Source organism: Contarinia nasturtii, unplaced genomic scaffold (genome assembly GCF_009176525.2).
Source record: "Contarinia nasturtii isolate CC-2019 unplaced genomic scaffold, AAFC_CNas_1.1 Cnas_scaffold_493, whole genome shotgun sequence".
NCBI lineage: Eukaryota > Metazoa > Arthropoda > Insecta > Diptera > Cecidomyiidae > Contarinia > Contarinia nasturtii.
Window position 1 is genome coordinate 2762838 of NW_022197846.1, and position 20628 is coordinate 2783465.

At 34.5% G+C, this 20628-nt stretch overlaps 1 protein-coding gene across 1 annotated transcript; it reads right to left on the reverse strand.

Moving 5' to 3' along the window:
* Positions 1-10: 10 nt before the first annotated feature.
* Positions 11-14369, reverse strand: LOC116339266 (LIM homeobox transcription factor 1-beta.1). Its single transcript, XM_031765042.1, has 5 exons — positions 13731-14369; positions 3935-4955; positions 3103-3301; positions 1438-1946; positions 11-1351 (listed from the first exon to the last, which is right to left on the reverse strand). The coding sequence occupies exons 2-5, from the start codon at positions 4035-4037 to the stop codon at positions 1101-1103; spliced, it is 1062 nt and encodes a 353-aa protein (XP_031620902.1). The 5' UTR covers positions 4038-4955; positions 13731-14369; the 3' UTR covers positions 11-1100.
* Between the last annotated feature and the right edge of the window lie 6259 nt (positions 14370-20628).

Here is a 20628-nt window from a genome sequence, read left to right on the forward strand (position 1 = left end):
TTATGTCCATTACCAAATCTACAGAATATATGCGCATTTTGTGTTGCATTTATTTTTCAATTAAATATTTGTATTTTCTCTTTTTTTATCGTTTAATTCCTAGTCAAATCAATGATTTAAATAACTTCAATATATAATTTATACAGGATTTCATTCATTTATTGTTTATTTTTTTGGTTTTCATTTTGGGAAATTGTCTTACATTTTTAACGTTTTTTTCTCATTGTTATTCCCATTTTTTTTGTGTCATTAAGAATTATGACTAGAGTGAATCACAATCATACATATTTTTCGAAGTGTATAAAATTTTAATAGAATTTGCTGATTCTTTCTTAAAATTAGATTTTGGAGAGGAAAAATAAATAAATAAATGGAACGGACCAAAATTTTTTTTGGCGAATTGACCATATACAGCAGCGTAAGTAATTCCAATGGTTCTTTTACTTTTGCGTCAATTTAATTCATGATGTCAAGTTTGTTTTTAAATACTTACATCGCATGTTGGTACAGCTACATGCAGAATGGTCGATCGTTTGGGTTTGAATAATTTTTTGTTTTTGTTTTAACTTCAATTTACCCCCCAAAAATATGAATCGATTTACACACATCTGTCCGGTTAGTTTTCGATTTTTTTTTTAATTAAATACACTACTGAATCAAATAAATTCGATAATTTTTTGTCTTTGATTTTTCTCTTGTTACCCATTCTAAAATAAATATAGTTGCATAAATGTAAATTGTAAATATATATTTAATGCTTTTGACGATGTCAAAACAAAGCTAATAAAGCTAGCGTATAGAATTAACATATAGAATTTCTTTTTTTTTACTCGAAAAAAACCCCATCTTTTTTCCTCTTCAAATTGTTGCGATTTACAAATCGAATTTAATTAATAATAATCTTTTCAATGATACCACGGAAGCATACCTGGTTGAATTGAAGTCAATATAAAATAAAGGGAATTACATACGTGCGTGTTTGTTTGTTAATCATATTGAAATAGAAATCGCATTTAAATATGCCATATTAATTGAAATCATAGCAGCATGTTTGCTACATTTTCGATCGCTTTTCGATTTCGACCATATTCGAGTAAATTTCATTGTTCCGAATTAAAGTAAGAATTTTGCATAAGATATAATTTATCAATTGGATTAACATTGCCAATGTTTGATGTATTTGATGCGCTTGCTGTCCCATCCAGTAAATTATTGTGTATATGCGATGCATGCAAATCTAAATTTTGCAATGACAATGTATCCGATGTGGCCTCGTCTAAATTATCGAAATTGCTACCATCCAACGATATATCCGAACTGCAAAAGCTGTCATTTGAATTGCCCAAATAGTCTAATGGAATGTGCAAATCGATCAAAGAAAATGTTTGAATTAATTATATTATGGATTAATTAAAATGAAATATTTTCATTCTATACCTTTATCATCTTTGGAGCTATCTTTGTCCGATGTTTTATCACCGTCTTGTTTCGATTTTCGTTGAATTTTCTTCATTTTAGCACGTTGATTTTGAAACCATACCTGTACAACTCGCACACTGAGACCAGTATCTTTGGCCAATGCTTCGCGAATTTTTCGGCATGGTTTCGGTGACATTTCAAATGATGCTTTAAATTGTCGACGTTGACTCGATGTTAAAATCGTTCGTGGTCGTTTTGGTCCGCGTCGTCCGTCTCTGGGTCGCATATCATCCATTAAAAATTCATCGTCCGGACAATGATGTTGCGATAAGTACAAATCTTTTTCAAAATCATGCCGGCAAAACAATTGACCACCGCGCAATATAAATTGTTCGCCCTTTTGTAATGGTTGACAGCATACACAACATACAAAACATGTCAAATGAAATACATAATTTTGCGCTCGCATCACCATATCATTTGGCTGAACTCGGTCACCGCATCGCAAACACTTGATGGAAAACATTCTGTAAGAGAATAACACACCATAAAAAACAATGAACACGAGCCAAATATTACACTTAGATGAAATTAAAATAAAAAAAAACCAATTTCTTATATTATTTTCCGCGCAATTTAAAGAGCAGTGAGAAAATTATATCGCATTTTTATGATATTTGTGTGGAAATTGAATCAGTCATATTTGAAGTTTGTATGCAAAAAATGTATTACAAATTACATTTAATGAGTGCCAAAGACCGGAGATTCATCTTTCGATTTTTGCCAAAGACACTTCAATTGTTCGTGTTTATTTCATTTTCGAAAATTATCGGTGCAGAATGTGAAGCAGCATTTTAAGATGACAACACTTGATGTTTAACTTAATGGAATGTCGTCGAAGAAGAAAAAAAAATTACAAAAAAAGAGAAATAATTCTGATTCTGTAGGATATTGAAAATGAAAATCTCCTTTCTACATTTTCTCTCAATATAACGACATCATGTGCATACAAATGGCAAATAACACTACGTTCACTCACACTTGGCACTTTTTCTCTATACAATATACCGAATGAGTATACGAATCTAGACAAATTTTTATGGTACATGTTTCGAGGATGTATGATTGAAAAACCGAGACGCTTGCCTCGAAATTTCAAATGCAAAATATTTTTCCCATTTTTATTTCTCGTCCCAATTTAACGGATTTCTATATTAACATTTTATGCTTGGAAAAAAAATTCTTCGTCTTTTTCGTTTGTACAAACATCCAACATATTTCGAGCTATTTCTCAATGTTATAATGATTTAAATGGTTTAGTTGGTTGAATATATTCATTGATCGTTTTCTCTCTCACTCTCTATCTTCCCGACTCATCTAGCCGAGCCGCGTCAGAATGCTATTTTGCATTGAAAATACATCTGAACGAATCAACGCGTTTGTTGAATGCATTGTTACCATTGAATAAAAGAATCATCGAATTACTTAGAACTCAAGGGATTCCTCATATTCAACGAATAAATATTTCAACATTGTCGTTGAATTCAACAATATTCGGCTTTGAATTCTTCAAATTTTAAGTATCATCCCTTAAAATGACGAAATTGTTTCAAAACTACAACTAAAATAACATAAATACGAAAGATAATTTAAACAAAAAATGGGCTATAGTAATCAACTTACCGGTCATAGTCCGTTTTGCAATACAATTTTGAATTTCGCACATAACAAGAATGGTCTAGTGGTACACCGCAAACGCAACACGATAAACACTGTTCGTGCCAACTTGCATCACCTACTCGCATAAGATATCTGTCGTGGATTTTTTGACCGCAACCCTCGCATAGTTCATAAGTTTTTTCGCATTTTACAGCACCTAATCCTAAATTAAGGCAACAAACAAATGGCATTACATTAAATATCAATATTTTAAGCAATCCGGCTGGGAAATGTTGATGTTACAAAAAATTCAATGTCGAAGTTACAAATGTTCAATGGTTCGATTCCATCCTCGTGAAAATGTGCATTTTCCAACACAAAAATAGAAATGTAAAAGAAACCGGCGGCAAAACTAACAATAAATCATTGATAACTCTATCTTATCACTTCAAACATTGTATTTATTTATGTCGGGTTTATCGGCAAATTATTGATTTTCATGAATAAAAAAAAAAAACATAATCATGAGCTGGATTTGTTCTCTTTTGTCTTTAACTCTTTCTTTTGGAATTTCGTGTTATTGTACTTATCTATGATTGCGCGTGGAAACATTGGCACAATTATTTGAATATGATCGATTCGTATCAAATGGTGCCAATGGGCAAAGAGCAAACAATGAATGAAATATTTTTCTTGCAACAAAATAAATTTATTGCAACCCGACAATTCATTTTTTGTTTTCAAGAGAGGATGTAATTTGCGACCATAAACAAAAATAAAACCAACAATACCAAAAGCTATCGATTAAATTCGTATCAGTGTTCATAATATAAACACAGAGTTACGCATAACTTACCGGTTCGTTCGTGACACGGCATTGTTGTTGATATATTTTCCGGATGTCCTTGCATCAATTCAGATTGTTGGTTAATGTTTGGCGGATGAAAGAATTCCAACATTTCTTCTAGTCTATTTCGTTTTCGCACTTATATTTTTTTTAACGTTTGTCAAACACTAACTTGTGTGTGTTACTATATTCTTTTCTATTGAATGAAGGTAAAAGTCTTCGTTTCAACACTTCAAAAAATACACAAACAAACACAATTTGTCCAGAAATCAATTGGTTGGTCAATTGTTTTTATCTCTCTTTTTATACATAATAATCTGTTATTTGTTTATTTCGATCTTCTTTTTTTTTTCGAGAAAAATTACCACAAAATAAACGAAAACATAGTATAAATATTGTGACACGTTTTTCCGTTGATATTTTCAAGAATAAAAACAGAATCCACCGAAATCCAAATACCGCGTTTAAATATATAGTATATATAGTTGGCACCGCAAACACCAATCTAGAGCGATCTACAAACGGAACGAATAACAAACAAAACCGAGCGCAAGAATGGTTCGAAACAGTATGAGTACGATTTTGAATTACAACAACGTTAAAACTGTCCAAATAACGAAAAAAGAAAACTCGTCATGCATTCTACGAGCCACTCGTCAAAACAGTACAGATCGCTTACGATTCAATATACGATACATCACATGCACATATTTGTTGGTAACGATTTTGATAGCAGCAGTAGTAGTGGCAGTAGTAGTGGTGGTGGTGATGATGGTTGTACGCTGTGGTATGATGTGTGATGCATGCGTGTGTATATTTGTTGAGGTTCTTTCTGGATATTGTTTGATATGCGCGCGCATGTCCGTTTGATTCTTCCGTCGAATTATCAGTGCTGCTATTACATTCGCTTGGCCTCGTATACTGGTGTACGTTTCAATGAACAACAACAATAAATGAAATCACATGAACGCGTTTGCTCCTCCTACCGTGGCCTCTGTGATTGGTGCTCGTTTCCCCTGTTTTCTTTAAGCTGTAATAGAAAACCATTCGAGAAAAAAAAAACTTAAATCACATGTTGGAAAAAAAAAATTTGCACGCTATTTTCTACTCATCATTCCTCTTCACATCACACATCTCAACACACAGAGAAGATGTACCAAAGTTTTTGAGGCCCGATAACGACAACAAAAAAAAACAGCCAGGAGAGAATCAACAACACACAAACACCAATATTACGTACTCTATGAGTTTTAAGTGAATATATTGAAAATATTATGGCAAAATTCAATGAGAGACGGAGACAGAGAGAGAGAGAGGTTTTCCCTTTTATTTCAAGACTTCAGAAAATCGACGACATTTTCCACGGAAGAGAAGTACATAAAGCGCAGTATATAGCAGATTCAGTAGAGAACATAAAATTCGCAAGGAGTCTTCACTCGTTGTAGAGAAGAAGAAAAAAGAGCAAAGGAAATATAAAATAAGAGACCAAGAAATTCCAACGACAATAAATGAGAACAATGAAATCACATCAGAGATAGCTTAGGCTCAAGTTGTAAAGATCTTCGCTCTTTCTCCCTCTATCACTTTCTTTCTCGCTCTCTCAACTTCGTTCCAATTTTCGATGATTATTTTCTGTAGCAAAAGGTTAAAATGCTAACAATCTTATGGTTAAATACGAACTTGCCGCGCGCTATTTCATGATGTTATTCCATCAAAATCACCACACACACACACACACACACGACCAATCAGCCGCAAAATTTAATTGTACGTATAAAGAGCATAAAATGTTTTATCATCGAGAGCATAAATGTATGAATGCAGAAATAAAAATATAAAGAATTAACCGATAAAACACCTATCACTTTTCAGCATGATATATAACATTTAAAGGCTATATCATATAAGATTGTTGCCGTCATAATCATTGTTCATAAAATCCATTCTTATTGCATCTTGTCCATTTATGTGTGTATGTTAAAATATTTTCAACATTTTTATTGTTCCCATTCGCTACTAACAGGTCATATAAACATATCATAAATAAATGTTCTTCTTTGGCACTTGGCAAAGTGAATTTCCACTTCTTGGAATGCTTGTTTTCTTTTCGTCTTGACATTGGATGAAAATTCCGTGTAGATAAGTCGAATGAAAAGAGACAAAGAAAAAATCGGTCGAAAGCGATAAAATTGTGGACATTTTTTCTGTTTTGCTTAAATAACTTTGCCGATTAATTCTAATAGCTTTAAAACATTTGGGTTCGACCTTTTTCCAAATATAAATTTCGACGTCATAACAAGCGAACACCGAACATTTCATCAAAATGTGAAAATCGGTATTTTGGGAAGACAACAAAAAAAACTGGTCGATTAAAATAATTTCATATCGGTTTCCATGGCCTGGATCGATCGATTTTTATTGAGAAAGAAAAAATATATATTGAATTAGAAATTTCACATGAGCATTAATTAAAAATGAATGTCATGTTTGTTGATTATTGTTATTTGCAATAAATGAAGAAATGATATCGGCGCTTTCATTGTACGTTCTTCTTCGTTTTCATTAGAATTGGAAATTAATTGGAATATTACATTTGACCGCGACATCATAAAATACACACATTTGGCATCGTACTCTTTTTCGCTCTCCATTTCTCGTCTCTTTGTTCATTATTATTGTCTCAACAATATTGACATTTACCATTATCACTATCCAATAAATAATTTCATTTAATTTGTCGGCGCATGCCAAAGCGCTTACATAAAATTAAAAAAAGCCTGATACGGTCATACGAATGAAAATACACATCGATTGAACAAATACAATTCGTGTGTGTGTTTTTGTGCTTTGTTTTGTTTTATTTGAGCGAAAGACACGCATTTATGAAAAGAAATTATGCAATCTCATTTCATATCGACAACATATAATATCGTGAAATGTTTTTTTCCTGCTAACTTTTATTACAAATGCTGTTCACGACGAATGTAAATAACGAATCGAAATTTTCAGCCAATATAGCCTAAATTATAAACAATACCGAAAACCAAACAGAAATGGTCCACGCATAAGTGCGTGTGTGTGCGACATCAAATGAAGAATGAAATCAAAAGTTAGGCAAATGCAAAGCAGGAGACAAAGAAAGATGCGAACAAGAAATGTTCCAAGCAATTGTACTGTAAACATTGACAATGAAAGATATAAGAAAAAATATTGGTCTGTCGCACGCAATGAGACCAGACGATGCACAAGTTTCGTTTTTTTTTGGTTTTTTTAACTCTACATTTGCGAGATAAACAAATATTTACACCAATTTACTGGTTGAAAACGTTATTTGGTGGCACTGTATGTGCTTCTAGTCGCCTCATCGTTACTTTTCCATGGATTTTATTACAAATATTTAAACTAACATCAACCGTATAAACAGCCATATATCAAGCAAGTATTATGCTTTCCTTAATATCACCACATTCGTGCCACTTTTTTTTTTAAACTCGAGTCAATCAAATATACTTTCTTAGCATGTGTATGTGGGTAATTGATCTAGTATATTTATCGATATTAAATGCAAATGAAGTACTTTGGTCGCACTGACTTGCATCAAGTCGCGATATGGAAACTAGCGCTTTTTTCCCCAGCCACCATAATTTAATGCATGGATTACAGTGCGCTCGGGGTTTTTTCTTCATCGCCGCTCCAATGTGATGTTCTTCTTTAATATAGTGCTAAATGTTAATGTGCACGAGCGAGAGCTTAATATACTCACCGCGATACATGTAAACACAGGCAGAAATTATGACCAACCAAATTGAGTTAAATGCATATTTTAAGACACACAAAACACCAGCACCGAATACCATGCCATGGATATAAGATTTTATTATGATTCATACACGTGTCATAGTTTTAAAATGCTAATAAAAAAGAGTTTTTTTTATAAAACTATCATAGTCGGACTGTGCGAGGAGCCAAAAAAAAGTTGCATCGGTGAGATGGAAAATGCGTACTAGTACGAGCAACTTCGTTTGGTGAAATCTGGAAAGGGAGAATGTGTTTTATAATTTTATTTTTTATTTATGTTAATTTTGTTCACAAAGAAGTGAAACATTTCTCCAGAGAACTTTCCAATAAAAATCGAGCAAACGTTGTATTACTTTTCACTTGGAAATGAGAAAACCATAAAACACACTAAAGACCGCAAGCACTCTACGCTGTCCATTTTTATTTCGATAAAAAAGCGCGTGGAGAGTACGAGATGGAGAATCTCATTGAGATTTACAAATACAAAATAAGCCGGTTGAGCCAAATCTCCAATATGCAAAACGAACATAAAACAATAATTTAGTATCAGTTTATTTAAACACCTTTTCATCCCATAGAATTTACATGCGAATTTAACAAATATCAACACGGCTCTTTCTCGGGAGAGATTTCAATGATAATATGTGGGGGTATTATGGTTTACAAAGATAGTAACCATAACTGAATAAACCGCATTGACATTGAATTTAGTATGAAGCTTCGGTTTGCAAATTGAAACTATGACAAGAATGGTCACCCCGTTAAACGAAGCAATTTCATTCAAAATTGTGAAATACAACGAGCCTCCAAACATTGTACAAATTTTATTTACTCGAACTTTGACATTTTTTTTTGGCGCACGCGGACAGAAGTGAATTTGGTATTTTGCACATCGACACCGCCAACGGCCATAGGGATCAATGTAAACAATCCAGTTGTAAAAAAGACACACACACACACACTGTGGCTGTCCTGGGATCGGACACCGAAAATAAGGCAAAAGAATCATAAAATCACTGCTTTTATGGTTTTTGTTTATATCAAAAACAAAATCACGGTTTTTCTTCAAATACGGGCGACAACATCATCATGTGAGATATCGAGGAAAAATGTCATGCATACACACACGCACATTATATACGCATCAAAGGCACCATTCACATTGCCATAAATAAGTCAACATAAATAGACTCTGGCGCATCGTTTGATGCGAGACTGGCAAAAGACAACACGACGGCGACAATACACACATGTACCACCTCCAATAACAACGTGCACAATTTCAAATAATTAGTTTGCCATTTCGAAGTTTATCTGTTTACAAAACAGTATAGTTTTATATTTATTTAGGATGTATGTTAGGTGGATGACAATTAGGGCCGATTGAATTTTCATTTCGTACAATTTCTCACAGTTTGCACTGCATCTTTTGCATTCGGTCAAACATTTCAATTGAAATTCAGACAAAAAAAAACAATATATAAAAACAATCGACCCTATATATTCACATTCAATTGGCATAACTGTATTTACAATGTGCACATCAACCATAAAAAGGATAAGTTGTGAACTTGCGTGCGTTTGTGTGTCGAAAAACCAAAAACCAAAACAAATTTCCGTGTCTCTGCAAATCCAAACAATCGAATCGATTGAAAGCAACCAACAACATAAAATCAACAATAAAATTGCAATATGTGAACCGTATTATGAAAGAACGACGTATAAACTGCATAATTGCGCTCTGTTTTTACAACCAGCGAACATAAGACATAGACTGTTTTTTTCTGTCTGGATTGGTTTGATATTTAAATACAAATAGTCAATTGATAATTATTATTGTCAAAACATACATCGTCATTTCGAAATGGTTTAAGACGTGATCGATCTAAACACTTCTGATTAGTCATTATAATATTCAAATACTCATCATTATTCAGACATTTTATTCACACCGACATTTATAAGTTTGAATATTCATATCAAATTAATTAAGTTCCTGCGAAAAAGTGTCATACACCGCCAGTTGAATGTATCAACAGATAGCAAGCCAAACAAAGTTGCAAAGTCAATTGCATACGTTTGAAATTCGAGAATATTCCCACCATATCAAATGTCATGACCATAAAATAGATACAATGAAATCAATTGCCTATTTAACAATTCTCGCACCACCGCTTGATTCAATATTCATATGGCCGATTAAATTGAGAGCGAATGCCGAAGAGTGAAAGAGATAGGAAGAGTGAAAATACATGAACAATGCCATTGGACATTTATCACTGCATTCGGCTCCGTCGAGTTTATCGACACATATATGCTTTATTGTATCTATATTATTTGTTTTTTTTTTTTTTTTTGCCGGTAAACAAACAAGTGGTGTGCGTATGCACTACGTGCGCGTCTTTCACCCGAATAGTTAAAATATTTCATGTTTCTATGGTTTTTGTATTCAGTTCGTCTCACATTATACATCTCTTATTCGTTTTGCTACTCGTCATTGTTTATTTTCATTGAAGTTTCGCTATTTGTGAATCGACACGTGTTGGCCCAACGATACGATCTACGTCGATAGATTAGATATTGCGGAAAAGTGATCCCAATTTAATATACATACGCCTTTTTCCACTGCAGTTTAATCATTTTTTTTGTCTTCTTTTCTTTCTCTCTCTCTCGCTCTCGCGGCCTCCTTTCGGACAAATAAATCAAACTATATGATGCACAAAAACACATCATATACACATGTATAAATTCATAAATGAATATTTTGTTACTTTTAATTCATGTGCTTTTCAACGCAACGTTTCCCAGTCATTTATGCGGCATTTAAACACCGCTTAATGTTCACGTGCCATGGATTTTCATAAGCGTGTATCACGTTTTGCTGTTTAAATAAAAACCAAAGCGAATAGTTTACGGGAATTTTCACTCTCTCTTCCTCTCTCTCTCTCTCTCTCTCTCTCTCTCTCTCTCTCTCTCTCTCTCCCTTTCTCAATAATATTGCTCAATTTGATAAAGCAATAACAAATGAAATAAAAATTATTTCAATCGGAAAAAAACCATCGAATTTTGTTTTGAATAGAAAATTTTGACCAAAATGGAATTTCATTGGCATAGAAAAAAAAAACAACACGAGACATTTTTGTCGTACCGAGAGAAGAAAAAAAAACATAATGTGCCTATGACGAAAATGCACGCAAATAAGTGTGTCTTATTTACAGTGTTTAAATATTTAAAACATTTTTTGTTATCTATAACGTTCTGTAAACGACACAGCAGGTCGTCGGTAAATGATAGCTTCAAAATTGGCTCTCTCAAAATTCGAAAATGATAAAATTACCTTTCAATACAGATGTTCGCCATAAAATAATTACCAGTTAAATACAATCAAAACGCATGAAATAAATAGAAGAAAGAAAAAAACACTCGGTTCTCATCACACAGAGAACAATCCTGTGGAACAAAAGTAATAGAGGCAAACTCACAAAAAAACCAACAGAGACAAATCATTACATATACTTGATTCTCAAGTACAGCACAACATTAACTCGAACATCTGCGCGCTTCAAACACAGCAATACATTGTGATAGGATTCAAAAGGTGAAAGACAGATAGAGAAATTAAAGAATGCATTTTATATCATTGATGACGTGAATTACATTACAGAATTCAACACATACCTTTCTCTCGTTCGATTTTTTCTATGCATTTTCAAAGTGCATGGCCATATAATCTGACTTCAGTGGATTTTGAACATGCTTCGTAGAAACTATGTAAATTTCAACTCGTTTTGTGCTCTACGCTACGATTTTAAAAAAGTGTAACCACAATTTTAAATGCATTTACTGCATCTCATCGAGATATTAGTTTATTTTAGTGTAATAACGCACTTGAACACACGAATATTTGAATAGGGATGCGCGCAACCATTATATTCCCATTCATACATATGTCATTTTACATTCAATAACTCATATGCTCAATTCGTTTTCGGAAGAGAGTTTTTTTTGTGCCTTTTTTACACGCACTCTCTCTCTCTATGCTCTTCAAGTACTTGATCAACAAGAGTCGACAACAAAAATAATAAACTACCACCAAGAAGGCCAATTAGTTGGGGTTAAACTCGAAAATAGAATAAATATTTGGATTCAAATGCAAAAATAAAAGTTATGAACAAAAAAAAAAAAACAAGAGTCCGCATAAAACCGCTTGCAAGCACGAGAATATTGATGATTGCGCTTGACTGAAACTTCTAGTGCACTCTGTACATATCGTTTAACTATGTTTTATGTACATTAGCACTCAAGAGTTTGCGAGAATGCGAGTTTGGGATTTTTTCACTCTCTTTTCCTCCTCTCTCTCTATCTCTCTCTCGCTCGCTCGCTTTGCTCACAAGTGTAAAAACATGAAAGCAATCGTTTTTTTTTGTCTACATAACGGTAGCATTGCAATTTTCATCTGTGTAATATTTTATGCTCTTTTAACTCACTGAGACATGTTTTTTGTCTCATTCCATTGGCTTGGATCCAATGTGATGCATTTTGTTTTGCTTCTGCTCCAGATTGATATGATCAATTGAACGACCCCCCTTATATTTACGCGCGCTCATATAGTAAATTCCATTCTATTTAAACCATTGTATGCAGTCATCTTCGGTTCGATATAGAAATGGACATATTTTCGACATTGTTGAGAGATTTTGCCCGACGGTTGTATACTGACGACGTTCCACAACGTAAGCAAACCACCGCACTCGATGTACATGATTTGAAAGTGAAAAAGAGCGAAAAGAAGGGATTATTATGAGCAACCGAATTTAATCTTCACAGGATAAACGTACCATTGTTTAAAGACACTAGATAATTCCACCTTTTTTTGTATATTCCGTTTCGTCTCTCATTCGCTCTGTTTAATTGTAAATAAAGAGGGTGAGCGAACGCGCGCTTCTGGATAAAATACCATATTTAACTGAGAGATTTAGCCCACCGTATTTGTATTTATATTATCTCAATAGACTTTTTCATGCTGGCTAATCCGCCATTCATGAGTCGATTCGAGGCCAAACAGATTCGATATTCGATTGGGCTTTCTCAGTGCAAACATTCTCGTATAAAATTGCGCAATGTTTGCGTGCATCACACATCATTGGTTCGGTTAAAATGAATTTTCAATGAAATATCAAGATCTCAATAAAAGAAAAATAAAGGATCAAGAAGGTATACACGATTGAAAATTGATTTTCTTCAATATTTCTTTTTTTTTTTTGCATTTTGCAATGAAAGAGACATATACGAAGACGACGATGAAACTTGTGTGTCTTGATGAGAAAAAGAAACGGAAGTGGAAAAACAACGAAACACAAATGCACAGATTAAGTGAGTGATCGATGTTTAGAATGCGATGCCAGTGTATTTACGATGACAACGCCAAACAATAAATTTCTCTATGCAGAATAAACGAAACAGCACATAAGGTTAAGCCTTGCGAATACCATTTCAAATATTCAACACATACAGGCAGGAAGATCCAGGGAGCAAACGAACAACATCAAGTCACAGATAGAGCATTGCAAAGAATGAGCAACTCACAAATCCATCCGTGCCAACCCCAGAAGGATGCTATTTGCTACTTCGATATTCGGATCGTTTTTGTTGCTGTTCGCGCTCACAAGTTTTCACACACGAACACAAAGTGAAACACGGTTTGAATAATTTGACATTTTACCACCTGGTGAGCTGAGGAGTAAACGGACCGAGTGAGCTAGTGAATTTCTAAAGATACAAAACCATGGCACGTTACAATGTTTACTATGCATACGCTATTAACATATATCTGAATTTGCACGTATAATATCACCGTGTGATACACACAACCAATCGGCATTATATATGTATATGAGCAGAGAGCACACATAGAGTGAAGGAGAGCGAGAGAGACGAAGTTCACCCCACGCGATTTAATCTATTGTTTCAATGAGCATAAAATGAAAAATATAAAAAAAGGGCTTACATTTTTTGATCTTCGGAAGGCGGCACGGCACACGTCGTATTTTTATTTAATATAGATTTTCAGGAATATCACCTTATGAATGTGTCGAAACATCAAAAGGCGCCAATTCGAGATCAGACTCTTTTGTAATAATGATACTGATGTTGTTGCTGCTGACGATGACAACGACGGCGCCAACAATGAATCGCTCATTTGGAAATCAATTGAAATTATCTGAAAAGGAGAAGGTATTTAATCGGTGAAATTGGACCGGCGACAATCAGTCGCATAATAATGACAACCAATATCATACCGGACGATGAACGATTCGGAAAAGCTTATTCATGTGCATAGCTCGGCGCCCAAATTGATGCGAATTCGTGTGAATTTTTTTAATGTTTTTTTTTTGTTGTTCTACTCGTTTTTCACTTTTACTTCCTTCTCTGTTTTGTTTTCCTTATATCGATATTGTTTTCATTGTAACGTGTGTAACAGATAAAAATCACTGTAGTTTTTCTCTCTCACCGTGTGTTTATATCTCTTCTGCATGCAGAGTCATTTGATAATATCAAAATCGAAACGTTCACATAAAATGATACACATTATACGGCTAACAATTAAAGTGTAAACAAATAGTTGTATTGTTTGTCAACAATGAAAACAACAACAACAAAAACAGCCCGAAACGCGTTCACACACTCATCACTGTTTGCATCACATATACTTCTACCGAGTATCGCGAGCATACTTTTCAATTTTATTTGATCCTTTTGTTGCGACTGTTGATATCGTCGTAATCTGTATGATACTTTGCATTGAACCAGTTTTTTTAAACAATACGATGCACTGGTCTATTGATGACACAACGATTACAATTATTTACTGATGAAAAAAAAGAAAACCGTATGGAAAAATCATTTGACGAAGTGGGAAAATAATTTATAATATGGCTTCTTGGCGCATCAACATTTTTGACTCTCACCCGATCTACGTTTATATCGAAGGGATGAATATTAATATCAATTTCAGGGAAAATTGATTATTAAGTTGTGGCACGCGTCACGATTTAACATTTGATAAAAGTATATTTTACACGGCTTAAGCGCGCTAGCGCACACACACATGCACACAATTACTTTTGAAAGTTTGTTGTCTGTTGTGAGGCCGCCTTTTATTGTATTGCTTGGAGTTAAAATTGTAAATAAAAGGCAAATCTTCAATATTATTGCTTAAATTGTTTGTTTTACTTTTCGATTTCACACACGATATCGCTCGGTATGAGTTTACAAATTTTCGTCTTCGATTTTCTTATGGAAATGAAGCTAACGCTCATGCCGGCTCGACGAAAATTTATAAAAACTTGTCGAAATCAACCATATTTCTCTATTTCTCTTCTGTTTTTTTTTTTTTTTTTTTTGCAAATAAAAACTTTCTGCCTTCGTCGATAAAATCGAAATTTGTCACTAAAATATTTGATGCATCAAGTTAGTTCGAACGGTGCATAGAATTGTAGCGAGTTTGTTTCGGTGGTGCGGTGAAAGAAGGACCAAAACGAATGAAATTCGGCAAGCTGCCGTGACGCAATCGGTAAATCACTCGGTGAAAAATGGTAAGCGAATGACAATTTTACTGCTAAAAAGCGTGAAAAATAGCGCGACCAATTCAATTTTTTGTTTAAATCACATAACACACAGAACGACAACAATAAACACCGATGACATCACAAAATTCGTTCCACTTCTTTTTCGTTCCTGGCTTGATTCGAATATCGGACCGGAGGTCTTAAGCACTTGTTGTCACTATCACTAGCTTTGACGGTATAAATTTAATGCTACCGATTCGAATCAGCTGAACGGTAAAGTTTCTCTATATTTTATTGTTCCTTACATGCATATAAACAATAATTAATATTGCCAATTCGTAGCCAAAAAAAAAAATAAAAAATAATACGACACACAGAGAAGCGTTCAAATTCTTTGTGAAATAATTATTATTTGTTATAATTACGCAAGAATCGTGTTTCCAAGATAAACAATTGATCTGTTTTCTATTTGAATAAGAAATTGAGAGAAAACAACATGGTAGTTTTTTTCTCTCTCTCTCTCTCTTATATTTCGAAGAAAAAAAAACATTCTGGGCTTATCACATACACCCAAAGTATTAGTTGAAAGTGGAGAAAAAATGTTTTTGTTGAAGAAAATTGCGAGCCGAGAAGTTTATTGTTATATTGCCGTCACCGTGTCAGCATCATCGGTGGGTTTAATCACCTAATAATATTTTGTTTGTATGCTGGGCACACGATCAACCATCTGTGCAATACGCTAAGTAGATATGTATATGTGCAATAACACACAAACGGGGGCACCATTTCTACTGAATGTTGGTGCTTTGGTGCTGTACAATTTGCTCTTTGTTATTTTACGTCAATGTTGCACACACTATTGTTATTTAAATTTTTTTTTGTTATGTGTGTGTGCATGCGTGTTTTTCGCTTTTTCTTCATTTCTCGGTCGTTTCAGTTGTACGCGCGTGCACGGTGCAACACATTCTTTCTTGATGGTATTGGCCACCCAAAAGTCATAGCGCCTCTTGCCTGAACACACCGAGTAAAAAAAACATATGCAATATTGAAAACGAGGAGGTGACTGTAATCGGGTAACAAGTGTTGCACAGCCGATCAGATCATCGTTTCGTTTCACTCACTTGTATCAGCTTCTCTCCCCCCTGATATTACAATTTTTGACGTCAGCTTAATCTGGCGTATAATATCGGTCATAAAGAAAAACAGGCAGACTTGCATGGTGTGCCAGTGTGCGGTACACACATTGAGAAGGAAAAAAAAAAGAAGAAGAAAATAGTATAAATGCGGCACAACGGAGGGCAACAACACAACACATTAAATATAATATATTGCCAAAATCAATGACTCAACGTTTAATCGTTGTACCAAATACTTAGCTCGATTAACGTTTAAAAGGTAACTGAAAAAAAAAATCAAGGGACGTCATACAAATACACACACTATTTCTCTCTCTCTCTCGCTCTCGTGATCGTAAAGGAATCAATTAATCGTCGACTTTTGAGCGAATCGTTTAACATGTGCACTTGGCTTGACATGACGTAAATAGGAGGTTGTATCAACAATCTTTTGGATATTTGGCACATTTTGGGTGTCGAATTAAATATTTACCGTTTTAAACGAGTTAAATGTTACATTATTTTTTTGTTGTTGTTGAAAATTTGTGCTAGCATCGTACTTGAACAAGAACAACAAAAATGAAAATTTGTGTAGAAATTTGGCGTACTTTACATTACCGACCGCAATAATTAACCCACGATATAAATCTACGCACATGCCAAACAACAGCATCCTCAAAGAGCAAGATCAAGTCGGCTCAAGATTTATTTGTGCGTGAAAACCTGATAAAACAAAATGACGGAAAACGGATATCCTTAAAAGATGTTTGAAAACAAATTCCACAATTTTGCACAACAACAACAATCGTTTTTGGAATGTTTACAAGATGGAAAGGATTTTGCAATGATTCAAAACCAAGTCAAATTTGAATCCGGGTCTTCTTAATACCGCTGTCGATTTGTTGATGGTAGCGCATAATTTAAATCACCAAGCGTGTGTATTGCTTAAGACGAGATGAAGTCAACAGTATCAAACAATAAATGTGCACACATTGAATTTGGCATGAAAATGATTGTATATACCGAAGGCGAATCATTCAAATCCACATGAATTCGTTGTACACGGATAAACAAGCTCAAAAATTCATTTGAAATTCAACGAATTACGTCAAAGTATAAACCATACACTACCGTTTCGAATTTGGTGTGATACTTGTTTGAATTGTACTTTTCGGCAATTTTACTAATATTTGGATGACTTTTCGAAAAGTTTTTGAAAAAGTGTACTTTGTGGTTGTAAGAGATAAACTCTTACGCGGGCGTTCTCTCTCTGTGTGTGTATCTCTTCTCTTAACCACTAAATGTAACATGAGAAGTTTTACATGCAAACATCTGTACGATGTGATAAACAGTCTGAAAATCAAGTCGAATGGATTGTGTCGATGTCGAAGTTAAGCGTTTTGGTATTTTGGTGTCGACACGAAAATGTGATGTCATTGTATACGATTTTGCCGTCGATTGCGGAATCTTGACGACTTTGTGTACACACTTTGTTTGAATTTGTATATATTTTGGAGGTGGTGAAAAGGTAATATCGTTGTGACTATCGTGAAGGGAAAAATGGTAGATTGTTGCACTTAACATATGTATACAATGATTATTCCCGACAAAATTGAATCATACAAATCAGAAATGGCAAAAGTTCTTCTCATTTCTAGGATGCCTTCAATTCGTTTGTTTTCATCATCCGTCGAATGATTTCCGAGTTTTTTGTTTGTTTGTTTTTAAACAGGCACAATATGCCATGTTTTCCTTGAAATATTTTTGCTATTTATATTCGTGGCTGGTTGGCGGGCGACCTTTGAACAAAAACTTGGAATCGGATTACTTTTGCCCAGATGTACTACAGTATTCAACACTTGTTCAATATCTTCATTCTATATTCAATCGCATGCATATTGTCGCCCGTTACCGTTTTTATCTGACATTAACTATTTTGAGGCGGAGATCGGAGCAAAGTTACGATGTGGATTTGTGAAAATTGAATGTGCGAAAAGAGTATAGTTTGGTACATGGAATGCTTTGGAAAGTCATAAAAATAAATTCTACGAATTGTGTTGATGTCGGGGTGGCACGATTAAGAAGCGTCAAACGTTCGAAATGTAATGCAATGTTTTGTCTTCGCATGTGTCACACATATATTTTTTTTTTTCATTTATTTCGCTATGTGAGTAAATATGCTCCAAAAGTGTAATTGTACATAAAATATTTAGTTACACAGATGTAGACATAGGCCGACTCCGTCAAACGGGCACCCATCAATGTATGTACACAAACACCTTTGCCAAATGGAAACAATAACAACCGTATCAATTACATTTGGCAATGGCAAAGTGTCACTAAAATCAACGTCAGAACATACAATTAGAACTTGTGCATGTTAAGTGTTTTTTTTTTCACAGTAAAATTAATTTTACTCCAAAGACACTGGCAAAGTGTTGCATATCTGAACGACGAAAAAAAAAAACCAGCATTGATCCCAACTTGGAGGTGTGTTGCGACACGGCTGTTACTACTGTCGATGGTTGATGCTTAGGCGCGCATAGTTCATAAATATTTATGTCGATTTTGCTCCTTTTTTTGCTTTTTCTTCCAATTCATTCAATGCTAAACCAAGCTAAAAACACACGAACACACATCCCATCGTTTACATAATTCAAATGTGCATGGCTTTAGATACATACCATGCCGCGCGCAACATTTCGTTTGCCATTTTTGCTTCCGGTTATTCTGGTCGGTGCGTTTATACATCTACATATTAATCGATGTGCACAGAGTCGGAGCCGAAGCAACAACGTACAAAACGCACATAATATTTCACCTAATCGTTTTGTGTGAAGCGTGAAAATGTTTGAAATTGAACGAGAAAGAAGGGATGTGGTTCAAAAGTGAGAGAGAGAGAGAGAGAGAGAGAGAGAGAGGCAAAGAGAAAATGAGTTGGATGTGTAAAGCGCGTAAAAACCGATGTGGAAAAAACGGAAATATCAACAACATTCTATGAAAAATATTCACCCTGCTTTTTACACAATAATTCTAAGCATATTGTTGTAATTTCCAACCTTTTTAGTGCTGAACCGCAAATAATTATGCAACAACGTTTTCTTTTCACTTGTCGTCAATGTTTGCCCGTTTTTATATAGGTTTGCCAGACGGAGTGATACAGAGCAAAAGACAGCAAAGCATAGCAAAGTCAGCAAGTTGATTCCAAACAATGAGCCAAAACACGACAAACAGGGTGACAAGGGATTGTTTATGTACCATTGTATAGCCATGATATTGCTTTGAAATCCGTAGTTGCTTGCTATTCTCTATTGTGATTCTTTGGGCGTCGAATGATTTTGTTGCTGCTGCTACTACTGCTGCGTCGTTGCACGTACGGAATGTTGATGAATATAATTTGTGTCATTCGCTTGATTCTTCATGACTTTTCATATTGTTTTGTTATATCGTCGTTTAATGTGCATATTATTTAATCATTTGGTGACATGGAAACCCCGATATCATTGTATTTCGTACGATATTTTCCCTATTCGCAATGCACAATTTCTACATTGAATCACCACACATACACGCACATATTAAAAGGGTGGTAAAAATGCGGTACTGTTTTTATAGAGAAAACAATAAAATTGATGCGATGAAGACTTCCATGTGCTTTGTTAGTGATTTTTTTTTTCACTCTCGTCATTCTTCTCCTTTTTTTGCTTGTTCATTCCTCGCATCGTTTCGATTCCGCTTAAACAGGCGGAAGTTTTACACATTGACCGGCCGAGTAAGCGAGACTTAGATGTGATGCACTTGGTGTTTGACAAAAACGAAGCGCGTTAGTCGTGTTTCAAATTGATGATGATATTGAATTTTACGCTATTTAACGCGGATAACTATGTCTTTAGTGCATTTTTATTTGGTACATTTGATACGTTTGATTTTCCACTTTGTCAAATCAATTTCGGTACAATTTTCGGTCGGTGGTGCGTTTTATTCGGTGTTTTTTCTTTTGTTTCGGGTCTTGGCTTCTAATTTTATTTACACCATTTAGTTTTTGCGTGGATTTTCTTGTTTGTACGCGATTCGAATCGAAATCAGCCTCATAACAAATGAATCACTTCGAACCCTCTTCTATCGTATCGTCAGAACGATCCAAGTGTTGACGATGACATCGAATCCCGTAAACGCCACAACGAAATGATAGATTTATCTTGAGCCCTAGTGACATTTTTAT

Bases quoted from the DNA above. Each gene is read 5' to 3' on its own strand.
- LOC116339266 (XM_031765042.1), bottom strand. From the start codon at position 4,037: ATGTTGGAATTCTTTCATCCGCCAAACATTAACCAACAATCTGAATTG. The intron at 1,947-3,102 runs GTAAGTTGATTA...ATTCTCTTACAG, and splicing joins TGCAAAACGGACTATGACCG to AATGTTTTCCATCAAGTGTT. The intron at 1,352-1,437 runs GTATAGAATGAA...ACATTCCATTAG, and splicing joins TAGCTCCAAAGATGATAAAG to ACTATTTGGGCAATTCAAAT.